The sequence below is a fragment of the Eschscholzia californica genome, unplaced genomic scaffold (genome assembly GCF_041429995.1).
Source record: "Eschscholzia californica isolate CP2 unplaced genomic scaffold, dmEscCali1.0.p SCAF_2, whole genome shotgun sequence".
Lineage (NCBI taxonomy): Eukaryota > Viridiplantae > Streptophyta > Magnoliopsida > Ranunculales > Papaveraceae > Eschscholzia > Eschscholzia californica.
The window spans coordinates 23,473,962-23,501,908 of NW_028238309.1; the positions used below are offsets into that span (position 1 = coordinate 23,473,962).

Here is a 27,947-nt window from a genome sequence, read left to right on the forward strand (position 1 = left end):
CACGCAAATGACTATGACGAAGTAGCCTTTGTCTCATTCGATCATTGTCTTCTATTACATATAGTAAAGCCCAGTTATAGTCTGTAGTGTTGTTTCCAAGATGGACAGTGTCACGGAAAATTGGTACCCTAACTCCTAAATTAATGAATATGCTAGATTCTATAGTTATATATGAGCCATTATAACTAGAGTTTAGGTAGCATGAAACTCGATTTATGTGATGAACTGAAATATGCTTGAAATGTTTTGATGCGATATGAGAAATGTTTTCGAACTGATTTTACGATGATTGCGAACTATTGGGGATTTTCTTGTATGTACCCGAATGCGAATTATGTCAACCTACGGGCACGTAGCCATTGAGGGTGGGATGACATGTGGACACGGGTGTGACCCGTGTGAGACCGGTGAGGTGGGCGACACTAGTCATGAGACCTGTGGGTGTGGAGTGCTTCACTTGCTGGCCATTGGTGCTCGTGCCTCCAGTTCGAGGCTCAGGGACGTACTCCTGACCGCTCGTCTGGGAGGTGACATTGATTGGGAATCCCTCTGCTTTGTGGCGATATGACTCTTGGTTGTTCCACTTCCGTGTTTGATAAGATAATGATTTGAATGAGAAACTGGGTTTCGAGATTGAATGAGAATATTGGTTTTGAGATACGAACGTAACTGATTTTGAAAGATCGCATTAGATGCATGACAGGGTACCGAAGAGAATGAGGTTCAGGTCCTTCCATTGGTATTGGGGGACGACTCTCTTATTCGAACTCGGTGATCAAAAACTTATTTAGATACTTAAGGTATATATGTATCATGAGGTAAACTCTTCAATGATTGCGGAGTCCCTTAGTGGGAGAGGGGCTTACCGGCTAGGGGTAAGTCTCTTTCTCGAGGAGACATAGTGCATTAGCTAGTGCCATAAATGGGTTGGTACTATCTAACGCACTCTAGGTTCTCTTGAGGAACTCTTCTCTTATAGGTAGCGCACCATGGGTGGGCAGCTAATCACTGTTATTGCTTGCTAGATTAAGGAAAATGGTTTTGTGTATAGTATATATAGCAACTGGTTTGATAACTCGTTTTGTCATGATGTTTACAACTTATTAAAGGAACTTTTGAAAACGTGATGGATTTTGGATTGGTCTTCTACCAGAATAACTCGTGTCGGTGAGTATTCTGACCCCCTACCAGTTGTTAGTGTGCAAGTTCTTGGTTGTAGCCTCGAGGTGGAGTGTGTATTCCAGCCGGTGATCTTGTGTGACGAGGCTAGTGGAGTTATGTCGTTTTATATGATTTTTCGTTATTTTCAAGTTATGTATTTATCGCAGAAACAAAACTCTAATATGTATATACGTAACACTTAGAGTTGGTTATAAGTTGTATCGGCGTTTTATGAGGCGTTTGTATTTTTGTGGTTCGGGTTTCGACCCGAAACTGAGTTGAGTTTGTTTAGCTTCCGCTTTATAGTTTATTCTTGTATATGCGAATGTATGGTTTGTATGACAGGTTTACAGGTGTGACCGGTTTGATTTACAGAGGAGACTCTGTCGGATTTTTGTCTCGTCTGTGAGTTGCCGGGGCGTGGTCGTGTCTATTTTGGGACACGGGGCGTCACGAAAAGTACTCATGAGTCAAATATATAGCTATTATAATTATGAAGAGAAAATTCATATTATAGTAAATTCTAAAATAGGTACTTACTGGTGCTTCTTCCATGCATTCACCCACGACATAAATCTAATAGTATCGTTGACGTCAAATGTTTCGTGAACGTTACCTTTTTTCCTTTTCATCCCTACGTAAGGTGATTTATTGGTTTGAATGCTATCTCTAGGTGGTCTTAAGGCTACAGACGGATACTTTTTTAATATATCGTCAACCTCCTTCACTCGAGCGTCGTTAACAACATTTACATCTTCATCTACCTTAACACCTCACTAAACACGCTATATATCGTGTCTAATGACCCTTCGGTCGCATCCTAAAATATAAATTAGGTAGAGGAATAAAAAAGAACCAATTATAATAGTCTCAAAACATAAAATTTTAGCCTCATATAAATTTTATTACCTCCATCAAATCTTCTTGCAATTGGGGGCCGGATTGACCTTCTCTCATCTCAGACAAAGGAAATTTCTTCACTCCATCAACATCATCTCCCACCACATCTGTCGCACCCTACAATTGTTTTTCACTAAATATCTTCTTTGTTCAAATGATTACAAATACTAATACACATATATATTACATTTGTAAAACATTCATTTTCCATTTGATCAAGACGCTCATCTACATCTTTATCGCCTAGAGTCTCCTGCAACAGATCGATAGGCAAACTCCTCAATATAATGAAATAGTTATGCAACTACACTACCAAATAACGTTACCTCCGGAGACAAACGGTCATGGAACTCTGAGAGGTTCTCCTCTGCATTGGTGTCTTCTACATCATCCTACAGTAAGCAATTTTATTGTATAAATACCTTGTATGATGTAATCTAAATATAGTTCAAACAAAAAAGGAAACTACTACTAATTAAGTACCTTTCTATTCGTTTCGGGCATAAGCTTCTGTGATTTCTCTTCGATATCTTCTTCAGATCGCTCTAATCCACCACAAACACATATTTTTTTTTATTCCCAATTTTTTATTATCTCGTCACGTCGACGAAGATCTTCTCTAAGGTCAAAAATGTATTTCTTAAGTAGCTCAGTTTCGCTTCCTGGCCTCTCTAACTCTGAAGTCCCTTCTCTATCTTCTCCACCTTCTCTACTATAAGGTGTCACTTCCACCTAAAATCATTGGAAGATGAACATGTTAGTATAAGTAATTATAGGGTTACAAAGAATACGTGAATTATAAGAGGATTTGAGACAAACATCTTACATTTGGATCTACAAATTTTTTCCTTAATGATTCAAAAGTGACAGCTTTGCATTTGGAATTCCACTTAACGATGGGAGGATCGCCCTTCCCTCCAGCTTTTCGGTTTGCGCATTCTTCTGCAACTGTGGGTAGACATTCGTATGCCCAAACCTGCAATCAATTACAACAAAGACTGTTTCGCGAAGCTATTATTTAAATTTACAAAGTTATTAGATTTGAACTCATTGTGCAAAACTAATAAAAATTAGAAAATAAAATCAAATAATATTACCTGAAATCCAAATGGGAAGCCACTCAAATAATAAGTTATTCCATTTTCCTTCTTCTCTTTCTTTGATTCCATTGCACGAGGCAATGCCTTCTTTAGGCAAGATAAAGTGCGTTGGAAAACCTTTGGACCCCATGAAAATTTATTGAATTTCTCTATATTATCCACCAACTCTATATGTTCTGTATCTACATTCGTGCTACGAGCATCTTTACCTAACAAAAAATAGTCTAAGCACAACAATAAACAAAGCTTAACCTTATCTACATCAACTTCACAGTCTTCAATACATCTCTTTAAGACTTCCTTGTTGATGCTTGACTTTTCTGAAAAGTATTTCTCTCTCAATGATACCTCGTCAAGATCTTCCTCCATGTCTTCTACAAGCGTGCCTTCTTCATCTACTTTCACATATTTCAACTCCATAATCTCAGAGAAGTCAACAATTGAAAACTTCAATTCCTTCTTACCCACAAAAAACTTCATCGAACCATCATCCATATCCGATGATTTAGTTTCACGCAGCAACATGTTATGCACAAGTACATAACAAAACTTGAGGTCATTTACCTCTAAAAGATGTCCAAAACAACTTTCTTTGAACATTTGCTTTTGTCTATCATTTTTCAAGTTATCTTTAACAAAAATCATATCCTCGATCCTTGAAATGCATGTCACTTTCGCACGAGGTGCTTCTTTAGTCTTTAATGGTAGGTTACGTGTCATCCTGCATAACAAATAAGAAATCATATTGTCAACCTCCAATTTTAGTACTAACTATAACTTACCAAAACTAAATTTAAACAAACACCATTTTATAATCAGATATTGATGTGCATTCCAACACAATAGATTCTTATGAAGAAACATGTCTAAGTGAACAATATAATAAACATGTGAAGAAGAATATATAACACAATTTCATAATTCAGCAATCTCAATGGAAGTTATCCACACTTTTCTTAAGAACAACTATGAACATTATCCACACTTTGCTTAAGATCAGACCATATAGCTTTATGTATTTATATGAGTTACTTAAGATAATAAAATAACAACAATATATAATGAATGTTAATAATGAGCTCATATATAATTACCGAAAGTCTAAGGAAGTAGATCACAAATAAATGAATACAACAAACTCAGTAAAGAAGAAAAATCAAGTACCCTTGAATGAATAGAACAATTTAATCATAATTAACATATTATAGAGAGCAAGAATCGCCCCCTTAACAGCTCGCCCGGTGTTTATGAAAGGGATTTCCAAAGATACGTTATGTCATCTATTTCCTTTTGCTAATTTTAGCACCTATTTTTGGCAGAATCACACATGTATAGAGTTACATGAATATATTTAACAACTTCAATGATCTCATCTAAATTGTATCTAGCTCTACCAAGGAAAAGATTTCTAGCTCCAAACAAAAATGTCAGTTTCATTTTTCAAGTCTTATTTGATTATAGAGGGTAACAACAAGCTTTTTTTGCATAATTTGGAGGTTTCTACATCAAGGGACCTCAAAGACTTTTAGTAACAAACAACAAAATGAATCTTGTAACCTAATGTTTACTATTTTATCTTCTAACTAATTCAACAATCCAAATAATCAAAACTTCTTGTTTGGTACTACTACTAATTAAGATAAAACCTTAAAAAAAAAATAATAACAAGACTTTGAAATGACAAAATATAGTAACATATTTCCCACTAGCTATTATCTTCACTCTGACATTTCTACAAACAGGTTATGTGCTATATTTATTATGTGGGTATTATTTCCCTAAACCTACTAATAAAATATGGATTGTCATGAACTCAAAGTAGTAAGAACCCTAGTTAGCCTCCATTAAAACCCTAATTAGAAGCTTAGCCTCCATTAAAATCCTACTTAGAAGCCTTCATTAAAACCCTATTAGAGCTTGCTCCAAAAAAAATCTGGGGATTTAGGATTTTAATTTGGGGGCTAGGGTTCCCAATTTTTAAGAGAGAGATAGGGATACCTGAATCAGAGAGAGTGATCGATTGAGAGTGTGCGTGAGAGAGATTGATCGATTCAGAGAGAGTGCCCGAGAATGAGAAAGATGAGAGAGTTGCTTCCCTTTTTCGTTCTACTAGAGAGAGAGTTTACTCAGATTTTGGCCAAATTAGGTTGTCTAGATTATTTAGACAATCTTTTATAGTGAGGGGCAAATATGGAAGTTTATGGCTAAATTAGGGTCATTTGACCAATACTTGGAAATAAGGGTCATTTTAACAAAATCCACCCAGTCAAAGGTCAATCCACTTAAATTCCCGTAGAATGACCTTATATATATATTTATATTGTCTCAAAAAATCTCTTAAATGACCTAATATTTGCATTTTGTCCCACAACTGCCCTTTAATATATATTGTCCCAAAACTTCCTACAACTGCCCACTTTATATATATATATATATATATATATATATATATAAATATATATATATATACACACACACACACTAGGTATATATATATATATATATATATATATATACACACACACACACACTAGGTATAGCCCGTACCTCCGGCACGACACAATTCATTGAGGGCAATTAAAAATGCAATATCGTCAATTTCATATTGTTGAATCTAATACGACCTGGAGAAATACATTTGGGGAATTTGACTCAATGTAAATTGAAATTTAATCGACCATTACATAATGTGACACTTCAACATACAAATTGCCATATATATATATATATATATTCGTCTTTTCATTATAATTTCTGCAAAATAAGTGAGTGATAAATGTTGACGTACAATTAACAAAATGAAACCTAAATTCAAAAAGTATTCGTGGGATAAGTCAAATACATTGAAGTAGAATAATTTACTAAAGCACCTATATATCTATCTCTCTTTGCCTCTCTTAAGACTTATCCATACATTCCTTCACCATTTAAACTACTAGGGTATATCCCGTGCCCTAGGGCACGGAGATCAATCAAATGTTACGAAATTTATTGTTATATTTTATTGTGAGAGAGAGAATTTTATTAGTTATTACTTTTTGTATTATTTTTTTGTTTCTTTTCTCTTAAATTAGTTATTATTTTATTGAAAGAGAGAGAGATATTTTAATTATATAGACTCGGGTATATCCCGTGCCCTAGGGCAAGGAGATCAATCAAATGTTACGAAATTTATTGTTATATTTTACTGTGAGAGAGAGATTTTTATTAGTTATTATTTTTGTATTATTTTTTTTGTTTCTTTTCTCTTAAATTTGTTATTATTTTATTGAAAGAGAGAGAGAGATTTTAATTTCTTTTTTCAACCCTTGAAGTTTATTTTGTTTATTTTTTTCTTAAATTAGTTATTTTATTTCTAAGAATGAAACGATTATTGTTTTTTAAATAGGTATTTTTATTTCTACGAAGGACTATATAATAAATTTTGAGAAGGACTTCAAGATAATATCCTTTGTTATTATTTTATTGAAAGAGAGAGAGATTTTAATTTCTTTTTTTTAACCATTGAAGTTTATTTTGTTTCTTTGTTTTCTTAAATTAGTTATTATTTTATTTTTTTTGTTTCTTAAATTTATTTTTGTATTATTTTTTTTGTTTCTTTTCTCTTAAATTTGTTATTATTTTATTGAAAGAGAAAGAGAGATTTTAATTTCTTTTTTCAACCCTTGAAGTTTATTTTGTTTCTTTTTTTCTTAAATTAGTTATTTTATTTCTAAGAATGAAACGATTATTGTTTTTTAAATAGGTATTTTTATTTCTACGAAGGACTATATAATAAATTTTGAGAAGGACTTCAAGATAATATCCTTTGTTATTATTTTATTGAAAGAGAGAGAGATTTTAATTTCTTTTTTTTAACCATTGAAGTTTATTTTGTTTCTTTGTTTTCTTAAATTAGTTATTTTATTTCTAAGAAGGATAAGATTATTATTTTTTAAATAGGTAACTTTATCTCTACGAAGGACTATATTTTAAATTTTGAGAAGGGCCTCTAGACAATATCCCTTATTAGAAAAGGATGTTTGTCCCAGTCATCGTTTTCCCTTCTGTTTTATATAATAGATATTTCTAATTACAAATTACAGGCTTTCTAGTGTAGGCAGAATAAATAACCCGTCGTTTAATAATCTTTACCCATCTTCTATGTTAAGAGTTGATTGGAAATTGAAACCATTCGACCATAGAGTTGAACAACTAATTTCTTGAAGTCATGTTGATTTCCTGTAATTATTAGATAGTGGATAACAACTACTTGTGAGAAAGGAACAAAGACGAAAATGATATCAAAAGTAACAAAGTACTATATAAAGTAGAAATTTCATCAATATTATCCATGATTCAACGTCTCTAACCACAATGTCAGTATTGACGATAACCATTGAGATACCAAATACTATTAACAAAACAAATGAATGAAAGAGAGATAAAAAAGAGACAAGATGAAGGGTCTGCATAAAAGTGGACAAGACGAAGGATCTAAATGTTAAATACAACAATTTCATTTGGAAGGCATATAGGGAGTTCTTTGTAGTATGCGAAAAACCATAACTGCTATTATACTTTCAGGACTTCAGGTAGAAGGTGATATCAGTAAAACGAATTGGTAACTCAGAAAACATAAAACAAATCTTGATGTATTAATCATACCATTAATAACTAAAGGGGACAAATCCTTGTCCTAGGCAGTAACATTGGTAACAGTTTTTTCCCTAGAGCCTAATGAATAAGGATATCATACGATTGTAATTTTATTTGTTCAGTTGACTCATAGAATTTGAAGATACAGATGATATTGAAAGGCCAAAATTCTTAGAAACCATGTCTTCGTCTCTCTCTCTCTCTATATACTATTTATAGATTTTGAGTATTCTCTGTTTCTGTCTGCCGTGATTTCGTTGTTAGACTATACTGAAACTGATCCTATTATTTCGTTGTTAGAGTACTCTATGAGATTATCCCAAAATATCAAAAAAAATCTTCCTTTATTTTTTTTATTTCCAATAAGTGAAACATATTGTTCACAAAGTTTTCGGTCATAAAATGTCATCATTTAGTGCCATGGCCGTTATACTCTCTGCATTTAGAATATTATCAGAGCTAAGATGGTAGAGATCAATGATAAAGTCAGAAGAACTTGTAGTGAAAGATTCCACCATCGACTACTTTCATTTAGTGGAAAGGGTCCAGTCCAAATTATTAACATTAGAGTGATTTCATGCTACAGCTGAAAACAAGTAGTAGTATCTAATTAATTAGAATTATGAACATCTCAAAGTTTACAGCAGAGGACAATAACCTTGTTTCGCGTGGGAGATCCAACATATTGGAGTGCAAGTTTGTCACCCATTGCCCCGTAAATTTTGTTAAATCCTCAACCAAAGGGTCATTGAAACTGACTCGGGGGTTGTCTCTGATATTCAGGGACTCAGGGCATGAAGTTGATGTCCAAGAGAAACTAACCCATAGGCATATTGTGCAACGTTGGTTCGATCCAAGCAGTCTATGCAATTGGTCCTGAGAACCCCTTTCTGTAGCATGAATAGTTGGGATGAATCTCTCCCATCAGCATCGTGATTAAGTTTACCAGGACTCAATTCCAAACTATCCACCTTCTGTATGTGGTTCACCAGATAATTCTGTAGAGGTAAGAGACCTGCATGTATCCTGGAGTAAATTGTATCTTTATGAATTTTGAAAACCAGGAAGTGTTACAGGCAAAAAAGAAATAACAGAAAAGGAGGCTAATATGTACACCCAGTCAAAACATATATTTGTGTATCTTTAGCAAGGCATCAATAAAAAGAGCGGAGCAGCTAAGAGATGCAAAAGCTGTTACTGTTTTCGAGTTTCTTACTTGATATCAGGCCATTCTTCAGGTTTGATCTCGTTTTTAAGTTGAGCATGGAAGAAGCCTGTCATATTCAATATTTTTTCAGCCGTCTCGTATAGATGCTCCAACGCTCTTTTGCTACCCTATTGTATGTTGGAATACGAATTTTGTGGGTATATTCACTGGAAACTCTCACGAGACACAACTCGTCCACTAGGGAAACCTAGGGGTTTAACGGCTTGTTGCACGTGCTAAGTGCAATCGCGATTGCCTGCGAAAGTGAGTTAGGAATTTGTTTTTATTAGTATAGCATTTTTCTGTTTTGCTCAGGACTAGCAAAATGTAAGTTTGGGGATGTTTGATGAGTACGTAAAGTACTCCCTTTTTGGGCTTTATTTTACAATCTTTACGTGTTAATTTTTGTGGAATTAGTTAAGTTGCATGGTTTTTGTAGGAAACTCCTAAAGATACAAAGAAGTTAATAATTATAAGAAGTTGGTGAAAACATCAAACTGGATCTATGATTTGGTGCTTGAGCGTTCAAGAGAATAGTTAATATAAGATGTATTTGGAAATTAGATGTTCCATATGAGGTTTGGACTTCAAATACTAAGGTTTGGTGGACTCAAATTTGAACCACAGTGGAAGTGGGCATTGCTGGGCACGTGAAGGAGAAATTATAATAGTGATGACATCACTATAACATCATCATTTACTTGGTGCTAAATATATTATGTGGGTCCCACTTAAAAGCTTAATTAAAATTAAAGGGTTATTTTATGTCCCTGGCACGAGAAGAATTTAAATTTTGCTCATAGCAGTACGTTTGGACCGCCTCCAGCATTACTTCTAATTCAGTGGAAGGAACAATAGTGAGGCACGATTCTCTTGTAATAGTCGGTTAAGCATTGATACCTACTGTTTCCAATTTTGTATGGTTTCTAACATATGGGTTTCCAAATCTTTAGCTACTAGGACATTATAAAAGCCAACCAACCCAAGGAATTTAGACACAACTCCGCACACCAACATTGAGTGTAACTTTAGAGGAGCAACACAAGAGACTTATTAGCTTCTTTTGGAGTATAATTTTGGGAGATTCTTGAGCTACAATTGAAGACAATTTTTGGAGAAAGACGGGAGTAACGGGATTCATCAATTATCAATTCGGTTTTATCTTTTTCTCTCTTCTCTCTTCTTTTGCTTGTTTATTATTATTGAACCATGTATTTAATATCCATGGGTTTCTAACTCTTCCACTAGGATAGAGGATGAAACCCTAACAAGAGTATTTGAATTCTAGTATCATATTTATATTATTATCTCTTTTGATGTGCCTTAATGTTTTACAATTAATCGTACTTCGGTTAGCCTAAGAAACTAACAACTTGGTTCTTAATTGCATGATATTTTAATTTAAGTGGGTTATGGGTGTAGTTAATTGAGAAGGGTCTTATATTGTTTTATCTTCCAAAAATTGAAGATTGATTTCTAACATTTTTTGAGTTACAAAGAGGGATAATGATTTCAATTAGATTCTATATTCGAATATGATTGTTAGTGGTGAATTCCAATATCCTAAATTTACCATCTCTTAGTTTTTCCTCACAACTTTATTTAGTTTGTTACCTATTTTGTTTTCCAAATTCTCCAATTTTTAGTTTTTCAAAAATCTTCTCTAAAATAGATTGTCCACTTTCCTAGTTTGTTAGTTAATTTTAGGTTTAGGTTTAATTCCAAACAAACCCTCGTGGGATCGACTTCGTAATACATACCATATTCACATACGGTTCGTGCACTTGCGAGTTTTAGTTTGGTCTAGTTAGCCTATTATTTAGGTTGACTAGATTTCACATCAAGTTTTTGGCGCCGCTGTCGGGAATGTGTTTTTAGGAATTGTTTCTAAATTTGGAATTGATTTTTAAACTAGTAGTTTAGGAATTTATTTGCTTTAAAAAAAATTATTTTGTGTCTAGTTTTTTTTAGGAGCTTTCTAAATTCTGGTTATTTATGATTGTTTCAGATTTAGCAAGAGGTGAAAAAAAAAGCCTCGGATTCAAACACTTGAGGAAAGTGTGGTCCGGGTCGTCTGCAAAGGTCGTCGCCCGTCTGGAACGGGTGGTAACTTTTCTGATCACCCACGAATCTCCTGTCAGTGGGTAATTGTGTGAATTCGTGTGCCTAATTGTTTTGTCGAACTGTTTAGTGTAAGCATTCTAGTAAGGGCACGAACCCAGGGACAAGATAGGAGTCGGATTTCATCACCGAACTCTTGCCCAATTAGGAAACAACATACGCGATCCTAAGCCTCATTAAAAATTAAAATCTGATTTAGACAGTGACCCTAGGGTATCGAGCTCATGGGACCTTCATAAACAACTCTAGAACTCGATTTTTATCTGGGCATTCTCAGAGGAATACGTGTTAGGCAATTCTTGTCAAACAACCGCCTCGAGAAGAGGAAACGTTGCCGAAGGAAGACAGTTATTTTCAGCTTTCATAGCTGGCTGTCTTCCTGGAGAATTGTTTACCGTCTACTTTGATCGAGTAACCCTTATAACAGTCATAGTTCAAGTGTTGTGGCGAAGTAGGAGCTGTTTAGATTACTAGACAAATATGACAAGCCATTCACTAAATCTACGTCTAATAACTTGTTGCTAGATTCTGTTTAGGTTGCTTGGTGGAGTCAGCATGATTGTGCTTGTTTTCTTAGGATCTTCGTAGTGAATCTTTGGTTTTCGAAAAAATACAAAAAAAAAAATATTCTCTTCTCTGTCCGCGTCAGTTTATGCCACCTAAACCTCGTGATCACTTAGGTCATTTCATTAAAAGAGATCAAGGAGGTGAATTTGTTGAAGTAATGGGTGAGAACATAGATCAACGTAGGATTGAGAATGCTCCACTAACCCTAAGAGAGTACATGTACCCCACAAAGACTAGTCGTCCGTCGTGTATTCAGTTGCCTGTCACCACAACTCATTTTGAGCTAAAACCGGGTATGATCCAAATGTTGCCTATTTTTCATGGTGCGGAAAATTAGAATCCCTATCACCATATTAGGGAATTTGAGGAGATATGTTCAACCATGAAATATAGAGATATGTCTGAGGATGAGTTAAAACTGAGGTTGTTTCCCTTTTCTTTGAAAGAGAAAGCTAAATCTTGGTTGCACGCTTTGCAACCCGAGTCAATCAGTCATTGGGAAGAGTTAACCACAACTTTTCTTCAAAAGTTCTTCCCTAAACACAAAACCACTACCATTAGGCAAAATCTTGCAGGTGTACACCAAGATGGAGAGTCCCTTAGTAGTTATTTAGAGAGGTTTAACGACCTCGTCTTACAATTCCCTCACCATGGTTTCGAGAAAATACAATTAAACCAGATTCTCAATAATGGACTAGATTATCAAACTAAACCCATGGTTGAGTCATTCTGCAATGGTGGATTTGTGAATAAAACAACGGAAGAGGCAATGGAGTACCTCTATGATGTGGAAGAGAAATCTCACCAATGGGAACCCTTTAAAGAGCCTAGGAGGACTATAGCTAACAAGGGGGTCATATACCATATAGAATCTCATCCAGCTTTTGTTGATTTAGCAAAAAGATTAGAGGTCGTTGAAATAGGTAAACAAAGTCAAAATGGTGTATAGTATGGCAATGCTTTCACATTCGATATGTGCGTAGTTGATATTCAATTCTAAAGCCCATTTGATGCTGTATAGTATGGCAATGCTTTCACATTCTTCCGCATTCTGACCTCGTACTGAGTCTGCCGCTGCGATAATAAAAGCTGTTGTTTCATCTCTAATAATACAACCGATCCCGACTGGTCCTGAGCTCTTGGAAAGGAAGCGTCAACATTAATTTTAAGATATGGTGTCGATGGAGGTCTCCATATTTCATGTTTAGGTTTTTCCCTGCATACTTTAGGTATAATAGATTCAATCTCAATAGGCGTGATAGAAGTGGCATTAATCCTTCCAATGATTTGTCTCGGATTTTGTTTTGTTTTGGTGAAGCAGTTTTCACATCTAGCTTTCCATATGAACCATAAAATTTTTGCATATAGTAATCTAAGTTCTTCGTCTAGGTTTTTCCATTGGTGGATCCATTGAATTGTCGAGTCTATATGATCTGTTCTTACTTGAAAATGAAACCATATCGCTTTTGCAAAGGTGCAGTGCAGCATAACATGATCTAATGTTTCGTTTTCGATACAGTTGATACAAGAGAATTGGTTACCAAGGTATTACCTATTTTTTCCTTTACTGGTAGACCATTAGTACAGCATTTCCACATAAATAGTTTAATCGTGGAATAGTATTCATATTCCATATAAAGAACCAGTCGGTTTGATCCTGCATAAGGTTAGTATTTCTAATTCTCAGAAAATTATACATAGCTTTAATTGAAAAATTACCTGATTTTGTAAGCGTCCATCTAGGAAAGCGTCCATCTAGGAATATCCTCATGATCGCTTTGGATATTAATGCTAAGGATATAGTTACATATATCAGTGTTAAAACAACTTTGTAACCTATTAGTATTCCAAGTGTTGTTATCCATGAGTTGCGAAACCCATTTTAGATTTGACTCGTTATGGTTCGTAATAGGAGGAGGGTGATCCGGGATCCAGTAGTCCTGCTAAATATCAATATTGTCTCCTTTGTTGATGTCCCAGAAGATCAGGTTCTGCATATGCATAAACTGTTTATTTATGGATTTCCAAATCCAATAATGGTTAGCTTTGGGAGGAGTGGGTTTATGCGACCTAAGAAAATATTTTCCTTTAAGAATTTTAACCCAAACTGCATGAGGGTTATTGATAATACGCCAATTGATCTTGTTCAGGAAGGCCTGCTTGTCAAGAAGAGGAAGACGAATGCTCAGTCCTCCAAATTTGCGAGGCTTACAGATATTGGACCAGTTAAGAGTATGAAAAGTTTTGGTTTTTCTCCACCAGAAGGTTCTTTGAATGGACTCAATGCTATTGCAAATGCCTTTTGGAATGGCAAAGCATTGCACTTGGTATCGGGGAACGACCGCTGCTATAGTCGAAATGACTACCGAGCGACCAGCTTGAGAGAGAAGATGAGTTTGCCATTTGGCGAGTTTATTCTGAATCTGAGAAATGAGAGGTTGGAAAGCTGACTTCTTGTTACTATTAATGAACAAATTAGTGCCAAGGTATTTGTCTCCTGCAGATGAATAATGAACTTTAAGTTCACGAGTGATCATCCGTTTAAATTTAGGGTGAGAATTTTTGGAAAAGTAGATGTTAGATTTAGAGTAGTTAATCATTTGACCTGAGGCATCACTGAATTCTTTCAGAATGAGTTTAAGATTATGGATGTTTTCAAGAGAATTTTGCCCGAATATAATACAATCATCTGCAAACAGAAGATGATTGATAATGAGCTCAAAATTCGGCACAGGGAAACCTATGAAGGTCTGATTAGAGTTATGCTTCTCAAGAAGCCTGCTAAGGCCCTCCATAGTGATCGCAAACAGGAACGGCGAAAGAGGATCACCTTGACGAATGCCGCGACTCACATTAAAAGTCACTCCTGGGCGTCCGTTAATGAGAACAACCATAGAACTAGTAGAAAGACAAGTGTTAATGAGCTCAATCCACTTATGCTGAAAACCAATCAGATGCATAACCTTCTCTAAATAACTCCATTATATCCGATCAAAAGCTTTGGACATGTCTAATTTGAGTCTGAAGTAGCTCTTTGCTCATCCGCATTGCTTATAGGAATGAATAATCTCTTGGCTAATGATAATATTATCCGTTATTTGCCTACCCGGAACGTACGCAGCTTGAAAAGGAGAAAGAATGTCAGGGAGAATAGATTTTAACCTGTTAGCTAGGATTTTGGTAATGATTTTATAAGTGGTATTGAGAAGGCTAATCGGTCTATATTCAGCCGGGGATTGAGGAGTTTTTATTTTAGGGAGGAGGCAGATATGAGTGTGATTAGCCTTGTATGGGAGTGATACCTCGCTGAAGAAATGAGACACCATATGAATAATGTCTTCCTTTACCGTATCCCAGTTGACCTGGTAAAAAAGGGGAGGATAACCATCAGGCCCGGGGCAGCCTCCGGTTTACGAGAGAAAGTAGCCTTTTTGATCTCCTGCTCAATGGGATTCTTAATGAGACCTTCTTTCTGGGCAAGAGTAATCAGAGGTATGAAACACTCTGAGAGGTTATCAGACCAGTCAGAACCAGCAGAAGTGGAAATAGTCTGCAAGTGAGTATTAAAGATAGTGGATATTTCCGCCTCGTCATTGGTCCACAAATTATCTTTGGTTTTAATAGAATGAATTTGGTTTTTACGATTTCTGGTGGTAGCTTTGGCGTGGAAATACTAAGTATTTCTATCCCCCAAATTAATATTAGAAATTCTCGATTTCTCTTTCCACAAGCTCTCTTGTTGAAGAAGAAGAGTCTCAATATTGTTGAAAATCTCCTTGAACTTATCTGCATCCGAGATGGTTTGTAACTGAAGAGTAAGATTCTTAATATTATTATCAATATGACCAAAAACTTCTTTGCTCCATTTAGAGAGCTTGATGGCAAGGGAGTTGAGCTTGAATTGGATAGGATTGAAACTAATGATCCAGTTGGATTTGATGAACTTGGCACAATCCGGGTGACACATCCAGGTACGAATGAATTTAAACGGTTTACGCCCCAACGAAAAATTAGGTTTAGTGGTGAGAAGGACTATTATTAACAAGTCAAAAATTTTAACAACAAGCCCTTGCAATTTAAAAAGACTATTATTAACGAGGCCTTTTTCCCTGAAACTGGTTATAATTTTGCTCCTTAACTAAGCAAATTTTATGCACTATACAAGGAAAAGAATTTAGAGGACCGAAAAAGTAGAAAATAATGAAAGCCACGAAGCATATATTTTGCAGTGCTAAAACCGAAATAGCCAAGACATGACCTGTACAGATAACCTACGACATTATTTGAAGAAGAAGAAAGACTTATGAAGAGATCCAAGTCCGCCGGTACCAAATAAACTACGACGGAAGAGAGAGGCTGAAAAAATGATCATGGTGTTTCAGAAGTCACAATAATTCTTAGTGACATATAGTATTATCAATCAATTTTAGATTTTGAGCACTATGCCTTGATTACTGACGTGTAACACCACCTGAATACTTTGCATTTCTAATTAGGTACAAATTTAAGTTGAAACTAAAAAAGATTACCTAGAATGTAAATTTGACCATCCATTTTGGTGCTCTTTTTTTTCTTCTCTTTTGAACCCTACAGACCTTCATTATCCTGATCTATACAAAAAATTCAAGTTGAGTACAAAAAAAAAAATTTACTTCATGAGAAAAAAGGAAATAACTTCCAAGTAATATAACAGAACAACCCCTTCTCGCTCTCCTCAATGGTTGTTTGATTAAGCTCCTGTCATCGAGAGAATTCTGAAATTAGCATACATCATGAGAGACATTTGAATAAAGTAAGAAATTAATCCAATCGATCAACCTTTTCATCATAGGATTAACCCAAATAAGTCAAAAAGGTTAACAACTCCAGAGTACGAGCTGAAATGTGCGGTTTAAAAAATTCAAGCGATTGAAGATCTCGGTATCGAAAACTATACCATTTGGAAATGGAATCTCCTCCAATTAGGGAATCTAGAACACAACCAGCATATTCAAGTGTAGGGGGGACCGAATTTGAAAGGTGAAACAAGTACAAAACTTGGGGTAGGGGGAGCGAGAAATGGTTGTTAGTGAGGTAGTGCCAAATTCCATAACATTTAATTCCAATGCCTAACTTGACATACACAACATGATCTATACACAACATTTGAAACACGGATTAATGTAAAATATCTACATGAAACGAATATGCATCCCATCCCGAAACAAGTACAATAACATACACAAACACTGATACACAAATAGAAAATCCAACACTATCTTAATAAAAAACAGCTGGTAAGGCTCAGCTTCGAAACTGTACGTGGAACTTCCACCTCATACACAAATACTCAAAAAGACAAATACACAAACAGAAGCACCAAACTCCAACTCCGACTCAAACACAACCACCAATCAAACACAAAAAGGAACCATAAGACTAAACATTAATGCACAAACAAGCACTTGTACAAATACAAAGAACAAACTTATAAACAACAACCAAACACAAGCACAAACACATAGAAAAGTAAATACCAAGAGAAACTCAAGTAATAACCACAAATGCAAACCCAAAAACGAACAATTATACGAACACAACCAAGCACACAAATACACAAAGTCACAAACACAAGAAGCGAACTCCAACTATAACCAAAACACAGCCACCAATCAAACACATACATGAAGAGGACCACAAACACAGACGCACAAACAAACGCTTATACAAAAACGAACAACAACCATAAACACATAAGCAAAATAGAACCAGAAGCACCAAATACAACGACATCCACAACCACAAATACATATAAAAACAAATGCGGAGAGAAGCGTACATATATACACTAATACAGACCAGAAACACAAACAAACTACTACTAACAATAAACACGTGCAAGAACCCAAATGAAAAGAAAAAAAAGGTCAATAAGAATAGTAAAGGAAGCCCAATGGCTAGTTTAGTGCTTAAATATGCTATAACCTCAAGAGTTTATTGCATGTTTCTGTAATTTATTACCAGGATAACCTCACGTTTTCTACATGTCCGGTTAGCAATAATAATGCCCCTTAACGTATCTCTCACATTCCCACACTGAATTACAAATCCTGTTAGCAATACTAATGCCCCTTAACGTATCTCTCACGCAATGGAAGAAAATTATTAAAGTAATCTTAGGTGCCTAGTTAACAAAAATTATTAGAAATTAGCAAGTTTAATTAAAAGATTAGAAAGGTCAAAGATCACCTAGGATTTATTAAATTACTGAAGAAACTTGAGGTGCATGAGGGCCTAGATCACCAAATATCAGATCGAAGAATGAAATTATATTACATATCTCGACATGAAAAGATCAACACAGAACACGAGAAGTACACAGTTTAGAGGATACCTTGATGTCGAAGCTCCCTTCTATATGTAGGAAAGAAAAAGGCAAATGCAAGAACATATTGTGATCCCTCTGGACATTTAATTAGTGATTTGATAATCATATTACCACACAATAACAAATTGTGATCCATGCTGTATTCAGTAAAAACAGAAACTTGATGAAGCTACCGAAGTAAATCGACAATTGTATACTGATTCTCACTCTCTGGAGTTTAGTCATATAACCTCTGAGTGAAACTCCAAACATTTGCTTTACTATACAATTAACATTTCTGGTCACATTACATAAAGTGTTTACTATCAAGGATTACTAGCTCGGGAAGCCTACCAATTTTAATTAGAAAAAGTCACCGGTAGGAGTGTTAGGGGATCACTTTCAATTCATTAGAGTTCAATATCCATTACATAGATGGGTTTGAAAACATGATAAACCTAACCAAATTCAACATTAAGACAACTGACTAAATTCAACTCAAAACAAAACGAAGAGGACAACCCAATCTTTTTGAGTTGACAACACTTGTTATTCTTTCTATTGTGTTATTTTCGGGAATCATGTGTAAATGCCATAAGAAAGGAGGAAAGGCCCAAATTTGGATAGCATCACAACCAAAATTGTGTAAAAATAGCGAGCTAACCAACCTGCTGCAATGATACTTCTTCAGTCCATCCAAGATTTTGGTAGTTGTAATTATCCAAGGTGAGTTGCAATGTCCCGATCTCCGTCAACAGCGAGATCTATCATCCTCTCATTTCGCTCAGACTTCCCTTAGGACTAAATGTACTCCATCTGCTGCAATCAGTCAAAAAAGTTACTACACTTTTGTAAGAAAACAGAATTTTGAGTATACACCTGATAACTTTAAATCGAAGATAATCCCCAAATACAAGGCCTATAAGAGTTGTTTCTTCTGCTATAAGATCTATCGACAATTCAGCATACCTTAAGAAAATAGAATTTTCAATATACACTTTATAACCTTAAATTAACCCCCAAATACGATGCCTATAATAGTTGTTTCGGCTGCTATTGGATCTGCATTTATCCCAACATCCTTAAGGGCAAACATACTGCGTTTTATCTACAGATTACCTGTCAAAATCAATGAAAAATACAAAAAAAAAAAAAACAAAAACCACTTATTATAACATTAACATGATTTAATTAGTTCTAAATCTGCTCAAACTTAAGGTCTGCCTCAATTTATGGGCATCTTCTAGTGCAACAACAGTCAACAGGTGAAAGAAGTGTTTTGTTCATACCTCTTCAAAATGCTTCCTTCAACTTTTTTGACAATATTACTTACGAAGCCTTCTTCCAGACAAATGCTTATAACTTCATTATAAATAAGTATGCAAGTTCTGCAGCTTCAATTCGATCCCTTGCTAGCTGAAACATGTTAGAAAAATAAACCTAACCAAGCCCTTTTGACACATAGATGCCTCTTCTTGGTGTCGTTCATCCATCCAATACAACACGAAGCTATTGCTTCACTCCCCTTCTTAGTGTCGGTCGTTCTTCTATTAGAAGAACCACCCACTGATCGACACAGAGTAAGCATAAGCTATTTTCTTTAGACTAGATCAAGCTATTCATATCATGGACCCTAACTTATCAAAAACTATTTGGAGAACAGCAATTCCTCCAAGAGTAGGATTTCTTTTGTGAGCAATGGCACTTAGTAACCAACAGTTGATAATCTGAAGAACAGAGGCTTCGTAATTCCAAATAGATGTGTGTTATGCAAATGCGAAAAAGAAAGCATAGATCACCTATTCCTTCACTGTAAGGTGGCCTCAAACTTATGAAATTACTCACTTCCTCTCAAAATTCAATGATGTTGGCCCAATAACATAAATGCTAGAGCAATGGGAAAGTCTTTGGAAGCAAAGGAAGACAAAAGATATATGGCTTCCGATCCCGGTTGCTATCAGTTGGAACATCTGGAAGGATAGAAACACTAAGGTATTTCAGGAAACGAACCTATCTAGCACGGTTGATATGGAAGATGATGAGGGAGGCATGAATATCGATTCTTGTAAAAGTTTTACATTTTCTAGACATAGTAGTGAACTGGGAGGCATGAATATCGTGAGAGGATCCCATACCTTAAGACCTCCCCCTTGTACATATTTTCTGTTCTTAATATATTCATTCAAAAGTTTCAAAAGGAACATACAAGAATAAGGCATCCACAGCAGTGTTGCAATGGTAAGACAGTACACTTGCTCTTCCTAGTCATATTTCAGTGAACCCCCAAACACAAACCACGTTTTTTTCCTAGTTCACCTGCTAATGCCTAAACTTATAACAACTCGTAACATGCATAAGGTTGATAGAAATATGAACTAAGAGGAAGAAAATATAAAAAAAGAAGTCATAAAAGGGATGACATACCTCTGAGGCTCTGACCACTATAAAAGAAACCTTCATATGCCACTGAGTTTTAAATCTAATGTCAAAACAAATCTTCCAGTAAATTCTGAAGAGAGTATAACAATACTGCAGTGATAGAAAAAGATGATATGCCAAACTCTGCCCTTAACCTTTTCTCAAACTGCGTCGGATGTTTTTTACCTTGCGAAGCCACACCGGTAAGTCCTTAAATTCTTCAGAAGGTTTCTCAGCACATCGCATTGACCTGCAATACCACGAAAAAACTTGTAGTAGTGGGAGAAGAAAAGTTATTGGAGGAAAAGGATATTGATTTATAGTAGTGAGAGACGTTTGACGTCTCCCACTTCATGAGTAAATACAAACACCTGCATAGATCTACTATTGAAGTCTGACATCTGATGTCTTCAGAAGGTTTCTGACCAATAACAAAGTCTGACAGAAACAACACTTCATAAATCGTAGTGGGTGACATCAGACTTCATAAGTGGATACACACACCTGCATTTAGAGCACTATTTTGTCGAATTAATAAAAATAAAATAAAACAATAAAGATGTTAAGAAAAAACTTATCGAACACAAAATGCGTAGTGAAAAATTCATCCCAAGCCCACGGACCACGACGAACGTTTGTTACATCTTTTGCTAGATTCACCAAAGTTTTTGTCTCGATATCAGGAAAAGAAATGAAGAAAGAAGTTCAGAAAAGATAAAAGAGAAATGAAAACATTGTGTCAAAATATTCTCGAGGGTGAATAGGGACTCGAAGAGTGATCTACCTAGATCTAGTAAGTAAATGCTAATTCGGAACATAGCTGCAACGCCTAAAATGACTTACACCTAAGAATGTATAGATCTACCTAGATGTAGTACGTAAATGCTAATTCGGAACATAGCTGCAACGCTAAAAATGATGTACACCTCAGAATGTGTAAATCTACCTAGATGTAGTAAGTAAAGGACGTTGTCAATTCCTTTCTCATTTAAAAGTGAGTCTGTGTGCCGTTTACATACAAGATGTTACCTAAAGTTATCAAGTTAATGACCAATATAAACAGAGGATGACAAAAACAACACTTCACAAGTCAAGATGCTTTATGTAGTGGGAGATGTCAGACTTACTATTTCTCAAAACTTAATTATATCTCAAACCTCTAGAAGTCTAATGTACCTAAAGGCTAAAGCTTTAATTAGTTAACCATAGGACAAAGACAGACAAAAACAACACATCATAAATCAAGGTGATTTATAGTAGTGGGAGACGCTAGACTTCATGAGTTAATATTTCTCAAAACTCTATTAACTCACAAACCTCTAGAAACCTACTGGGCACGATGAGTGTTCATCACATCTTTTGCTAGATTCACAAATGTTTATCCCGATAAAATAAAATAAGAAAAGAAAGGTATGAAAAACTTCAGGAAACTAGAGGATATAAGGGAGCGTAAAAATTTTCTCGAGGACCAAAGTGGGAATTACTGAACGAGTGGTCTACTTGGATATAGTAACTAAATGTTAATTCGGAACACAGTATACCTAAATCTGAACCCAAGTATGAGAGCATAGAGACTTCAACATTGAACTACCTTGTTAAGTGCAAACCGATCGATCTGAACACGAGTAAATGATAACAACTGTTTTGGATCTTCCTTTCTCATTCAGAAGACTAGTATAGCACTTCAGGTATCAGTAAGTTTGTCGGCCAAGTGCCTACGAAATGTTACCCGAGACTATCAAGTTAATGACCAAAATTTTGATAATTATGGAGATTTATAGATGAAACATAAGATTTCCAAAACATACAAATAATATTAGATTTACCCGAATAAGTCATCCATAGTTCCAACCAATTGTTGTTTGTCGGCCAAGTGCCTACGAAATGTTATCCGAAACTATCAAGTTAATGACCAAAATTTTGATAATTATGGAGATGTATAGATGAAACATAAGATTCCCAAAACATACAAATAATATTAGATTTACCCGAATAAGTCATCCATAGTTCCAACCAATTGTCGTTCTGCAGCCTGAAACCTACAAGAATAACGCATCTATACCACTTTGGACTAATTGAACAACTCTTCTTGCTAGTCATATTTCAGCAACACCCTGAACACAAAAAAAGGTTTTCTTTTCTTCGATTTTACCTTCTAAAGTCTAACCTTATATCAGTTTATAACATGCATAAGGTTGACATGTATACATATATATATATATATATAAACTAACATGAAAAAATATAGCTGCTAGGTAATTCAAAAGCAAATATAACAATACAATTGTGACATAGAAAGGTTATCCGTCCTTTACCTTTTTGAAATTGTGTCGTATGCCCTTAACTTGCCAAAGCCACACCAGCAAATTCTTACTATCTTGAGAAGGTTTCTTCGTACTTATAGAACTCCCACATGCAGTATGAAGAGATTTCAAAACACTGTCGAGAAGAGTATCATATACCAAATAAATATTAAGTTAACGAGTATTCTCTTTAAACACAAGTAGAATACTTGAAATAATTAAAAAGGATGGAAGAAGCTTTTTACTCTTGATGCAACAACTCTACCGCGGACAAAATGCTTTAGGTACTGCAGGTTCCTGGAAAAGTATTCAATAAATTCACCTTCATAAACAAACAATAAGGAAGAGAACTTCAAGAGAACAATAGGAAATAGAAAAACCCCCCATCGATTCTCAAAACAAGGTTATTACTCCCTAGAGAAATTCCTATTCTCGCAAAATAAAAGAAGCAAATTCAAAAAGCACTTCCACACAGTTAACTTGGCAGGGCGGACAACAAAGAGATTGGCCTTTTAACCCGTCACCTCTCTCACATTTTACATGCCAAATTAAGAATAGCCTCCCAACAAAGAGATGCCTGAGAAAGAGAATGAGAAACACATATACATCAATTCAAGAAGATATGAAGAAAGAAAAGAAACTGAATAAGGAAAGGTCAATCAGGTAACACGCTTTCTGCAAAATAAGAGAGCCTAGCCCTCAAATTGATCACCCTTTTCGGAAGGTATTAAATAGATTCATTATGTCTATTAACATAACTAACACCTTCTGGAAAAAAAAGATAAGGAAGAAGGCTTCTTTCGGACAATAAAGGATAGTAAAACCTAGCCATTTACAAAACAATTTAATGTCTCTCTGGAGTAAAGTCCAGTTCTCACATCCCTGTGAAAAAAAATGAACTTTTCATGCTTCGCTGACTACCCCTTTAACAAGGAAACGTTTGAAATATCAAGTGACAACAAACCCCTTCCAAATAAACAATGCATTAGTAATTGAAAAGGATAGAACCTTAAGAGGCAAATGGAATGAAATTCGACAGGAAGATCTCTTTGAAAGCAAACTGAATCACATCTCGTTGGAGTCAGTCCAATTCGAAGATCCCTGGAAAAAAAACAAATGAATTGCATGTGCCAACTATTATTCCTCGTTTCCTCCAAGAAAGATAAAAGTCAAAGAAGCAAGTTAACAAACACCCCTGCAGCTACATGCCAGTTAAATCCTCATAGCAGACGACCCCTTCTTCCTACAACACAACAAAGTAAATAAATACTTATAAGTACAACAAAGGAAACAAAAAGAAAGAATGCAGGTAGATTAAAAAGCCACCGCCCACACCGTGGAAACACAAGAAGAAGAGGAATAGCTATTCCGTCACAAACATGCCTTGGAAAGAAAATGGAAACAAGGTTACCTATTTTTTATTGGAAGAGACCATCCTTTAATAAAGAAGCAAAACGAAGAAACGGAAGAAAAAAGAAACTAGACAACCCCCTTTAGACAAAAGAAAAGAGCCCACTCTTCTTCCAGAAGACACCAACTTTCCTGTATTACATCGTGAAACTTTTAATAAGGCATATCCGATTAGTAACAATGAACTAAGAAAATTGGAATCCATTGCATAAGGTACGCTCCACGGAAAGGTATTCACTTTGGTCTTTAAACCCTCCCACGAAAATTGAAAATCAACAAACTAAGATCTTGTTGACAAGAAGCAGGATACCAACTGTTGAAAACAACAATAGATTCAAACCTTTCTTAAAGTTAAAACCCTTAAGGAGTATCAATAAATCAATGTGTTACAGATATTCGCAGATCGAAACGATAAACCTTCTAATGACAATGGCTTAAAGTTGTGCCAAAGCAACTATGCCCAAAAAAAGCAATCTTAATCAAAATTTGGTGGTTATAGATCATTATCAAGATATTAAGCAAAAAGGATAAACCTTCCGCACACCAAGATGATCTAAAGTTATGTCAAAGCAATTATATCGAACTAGCATAAACAAATCCAGAGAGGATACCTACGTATCTCTGAAGAATAGCCAAAGGCGAGATAAGATTCTAGATTAACAGTTACACACAGACTGATTAACATCAAAAGTTTGTATAACGACATATCCAAATATATCAACAAAGTGACCTTGCGGTTTCCCAAAATATACATTGGAGACCACATAGGAAATGCTTAATAGAATGATTACGAATGTGCTTTACCTGAAGAAAAATCAGATTAATAAACTGTTGCTGGTTTAAACCACCAGCTTAGCAAGCAAGGAAGTTCATCCGCATCTGGATTTTCTTGTGCATATAGACATGATAAGATCGGCATCAAAACAATCTATAAAGCCATTAAAAAGTAAATATCACTGAACTAATAACACTGTCCAATATCAAATATAAAAGCTAACCAAATTTAGATGCTCAAAATGCACATCAAAAGAAATGAACTTTTCATGCTTCGATATATTTCCCCCTTAGGAGCACTAGAATCAATAAAATGTTCTTGGTTTAAACCACCAGCACAACAACTATTGAAGGTGATCCTGATGTATATCATATCTTGCACATAGCATGACAAATTAACTTCTCACCATAAACCACTCTTGTCCTAAAATACCAACAACTAAGAAAAGGGTCTCACAACACGATATCGAATGGAATATAGCGCAAATTTTCTGAATTTATGCAAGCTCAACTAAAAGATAAATGAAACTTAAATGATACTTTTTTCTGAATGGAAGACAGGTACCCGATTTTTGAATATGACATTCTGAATATATTGGGGTAGGAAATTAAGTAATAACACCCTCAACACCCTAAAGTGAAAACCAGATCGCATCTCGTTGCAATTACCTGGAAAACATCAAATGGTTTTCGATTAGTTGGTTATAATCCTCAAACAATGATAAAACTCAGAGAAGTACGTTCGGAAGCCCCCCTCCACAGTTAACTTCACAATGTTGACCGTAAGAAGAACGAAATAAATTATGTCTATCAATTCAAGTAGACAACCTAATGAAGAAATAACCAGAAACTGAAACAGTAAAGTTCAATTAGAAATGAAAATAAAAGAACCCAATTCTCAAACCCGCTCAATTCCCAAACAAGGTTCGCTCCCTACAGGAAGTCCAATTCTGATATCCTGGGAAAAAAGCAAATGAACATTGCATGCTTCAACGATAAAGACGAATACTGTTCAATCTATAAATAAAATAGCAACTCCCCTCTAGAAGATCCCGATAATATAGTGAAGAAATCCCATTTCATCAACAATTTGAACCAATAAAAGACTCACAAATAACTTCCTTAGAGAATCAAGACTTGTGCACATGTGTTGAGGCCCTCTAAAGAGACCGACCAAGATGAAGTAAGTCCAAGACATGTTATCTAAAGAAAACTAACCTACTACAACACAAATAACTTTAGCAGTATTATATTAACTCGCTACAAACAAAAGTTATCCAAGAAATCCAACAATTGAGAAGGGGTTCCAGCAATATGGTCGGGAGTATAATGGTAAAGAAAATTCCCCAATTTATATGTAAGCTAGAAACTAAAAGAGATCAGAAGAAAGTCAAAATGTACTGTTTTCCCAAAGAGGGTCACGGGAATAATATTTTTGAATAGCAGAATCCTGAAAAGTAATTGGATAGATAACTTTATGTTAACACCCCAGTACAAAGAACACTTTGTTGCAACTATCCAAATCAGGAAAACACCCTTGATAGGAAACTATACCGTATCTTGTTCGAGTTTGTCGAGGTTGAGAATTCCTGGAAAAAAATCAATTGATTTTGCTTCCGTTAATTATAGTTTCTCTAACAATGACAAAATCAAGGAAGCAAGTACGGAAGGCCTTTCACACAGTTAACTTGACACGAAATTATGGCACACTAAAAACCAAAAACTAAATTTGGTAGTACTGTTCAAGGAATGAAATTTCGGTGGGTCCAAAAGTGGAAACGTTTCGTAGAAACGTTTCTGTCAGTGTGGAAATCTTACAAATCTACATAAGTGATAGAAATATGATGCAATTATATATAACAAGATTATCAAACCATAATGAAGCATAGAAATGATGTGTCTAACGGATTAACATTATCTATTAGTTTGTGGGAATATTAACAATTACACAGTTACACCAGAGGGTAAATAGAATAACTTTTTGGTTATAACACGCAAAAGATAACATTCTTACTTACAATAGTTAATAGTTAACAAACTATGTTAGTTTGAGAAGGTATCGCCAATTACATAGTTATATCAAGGGTGTTACTGGACAAAATCAATTCAGGCAGTTAAGTCAGGGCGTAAATCATTCAAATAGATTTATAAAACATTAAAAAAATAACATAAAAATAAAGAGATATCTTTGAAAAATGAAGACAAAAAAGATGAAGGAAGAGATATGTTTCTAGTATTAGTTTCTCTGGTTTTTTTATATATTTTTATCATGTCGGTCGAAATTTCCATCATGAGTTGGAAATTTGAGATTTCCAACAATTTCGGTGGAAATTTCGATCATGTCGGTGGAAATTATGCAGGAAATAGTTGTAAGTGTTATTTCGTGTCGCTAATCTAAATTTAGGAAATGTTTCGCGAAATTTTGGTGAAATTTCGGAAATTTTCATTCCTTGGTACTGTTTTCCTGAATAGCATGAGAAACACATGGAAAGCTGATCCATGAATACAACTGATCCCCGAAAGTAAATACTATTACCCATATAAATAGGTAAACCCTCATAGCGAAGGATAAAGAAAGAATGGGGGAGAGTTCTAAGCTATCTACGGAAAACAGGAAAACCCCTTGAGAGCAAATCAAATCACGTCTCCTTGAAGTAAGTCCAGTTAAAAGAGCTCTGCAAAAAAAAAAAAAATGAACTTTGCATGTTTCAAGTATTGTTCCTCTAACAAGGATAAAAGTTGCAGCAAGTTCAATGAGACCCCTTCAGATACACCACGATTAACACCACAAAGTTGACCTGATAAAACGACCCAACCATAAATATGAACATCGCAAGAAGGCATATCAACTGGAGAAAACCTATAACGCATTGCATCTAGACTCTCTGCACATAAAGATTTTTCGTTTTTAATTCAAAGAAGAGTGCTACCAACGGGAGAAAACGACAATCACTTCAGAGAGTATTCAAATTTTAACCCCAGGTTGAAATATCCTAATGACC

General features: G+C 35.1%; 1 protein-coding gene and 2 long non-coding RNA genes across 6 annotated transcripts; all 3 read right to left on the minus strand.

Moving 5' to 3' along the window:
• Positions 1–1,304: 1,304 nt before the first annotated feature.
• LOC147557014 (uncharacterized) lies at positions 1,305–3,342 on the minus strand. The gene is made up of 6 exons (XM_086658014.1): positions 3,159–3,342; positions 2,888–3,037; positions 2,545–2,793; positions 2,388–2,453; positions 2,071–2,314; positions 1,305–1,981 (listed from the first exon to the last, which is right to left on the minus strand). Exons 1-3 carry the CDS (start codon positions 3,228–3,230, stop codon positions 2,635–2,637), a joined length of 381 nt encoding a protein of 126 aa, XP_086514140.1. The 5' UTR covers positions 3,231–3,342; the 3' UTR covers positions 1,305–1,981; positions 2,071–2,314; positions 2,388–2,453; positions 2,545–2,634.
• Positions 3,343–18,422: 15,080 nt separating this feature from the next.
• LOC147557015 (uncharacterized) lies at positions 18,423–19,666 on the minus strand. Its single transcript, XR_015233707.1, has 2 exons — positions 19,330–19,666; positions 18,423–19,159 (listed from the first exon to the last, which is right to left on the minus strand). It is a non-coding gene; the product is annotated as an uncharacterized LOC147557015 (long non-coding RNA).
• Positions 19,667–20,712: 1,046 nt separating this feature from the next.
• Positions 20,713–27,945, minus strand: LOC147557016 (uncharacterized). 4 transcript variants are annotated; one of them, XR_015233710.1, is made up of 6 exons: positions 23,007–27,945; positions 22,774–22,897; positions 22,447–22,572; positions 22,285–22,335; positions 22,050–22,173; positions 20,713–20,962 (listed from the first exon to the last, which is right to left on the minus strand). It is a non-coding gene; the product is annotated as an uncharacterized LOC147557016 (long non-coding RNA). The 4 variants fall into 4 exon arrangements; XR_015233709.1 differs by lacking the exon at positions 20,713–20,962 and having other exon boundaries at positions 20,978–22,173; positions 23,007–24,004; positions 24,173–27,945; XR_015233711.1 differs by lacking the exon at positions 20,713–20,962 and having other exon boundaries at positions 20,978–22,173; positions 22,447–22,497.
• Positions 27,946–27,947: the final 2 nt, after the last annotated feature.

What these genes read in the sequence shown, in the direction of transcription:
- LOC147557014 (XM_086658014.1), bottom strand. Translation starts at nt 3,230, where the DNA reads ATGGAATCAAAGAAAGAGAAGAAGGAAAATGGAATAACTTATTATTTG. An exon ending in GCTTCCCATTTGGATTTCAG is followed by an intron (nt 3,038 to 3,158) that starts GTAATATTATTT and finishes AATTGATTGCAG; the next exon opens with GTTTGGGCATACGAATGTCT. An exon ending in AAAAATTTGTAGATCCAAAT is followed by an intron (nt 2,794 to 2,887) that starts GTAAGATGTTTG and finishes CAATGATTTTAG; the next exon opens with GTGGAAGTGACACCTTATAG.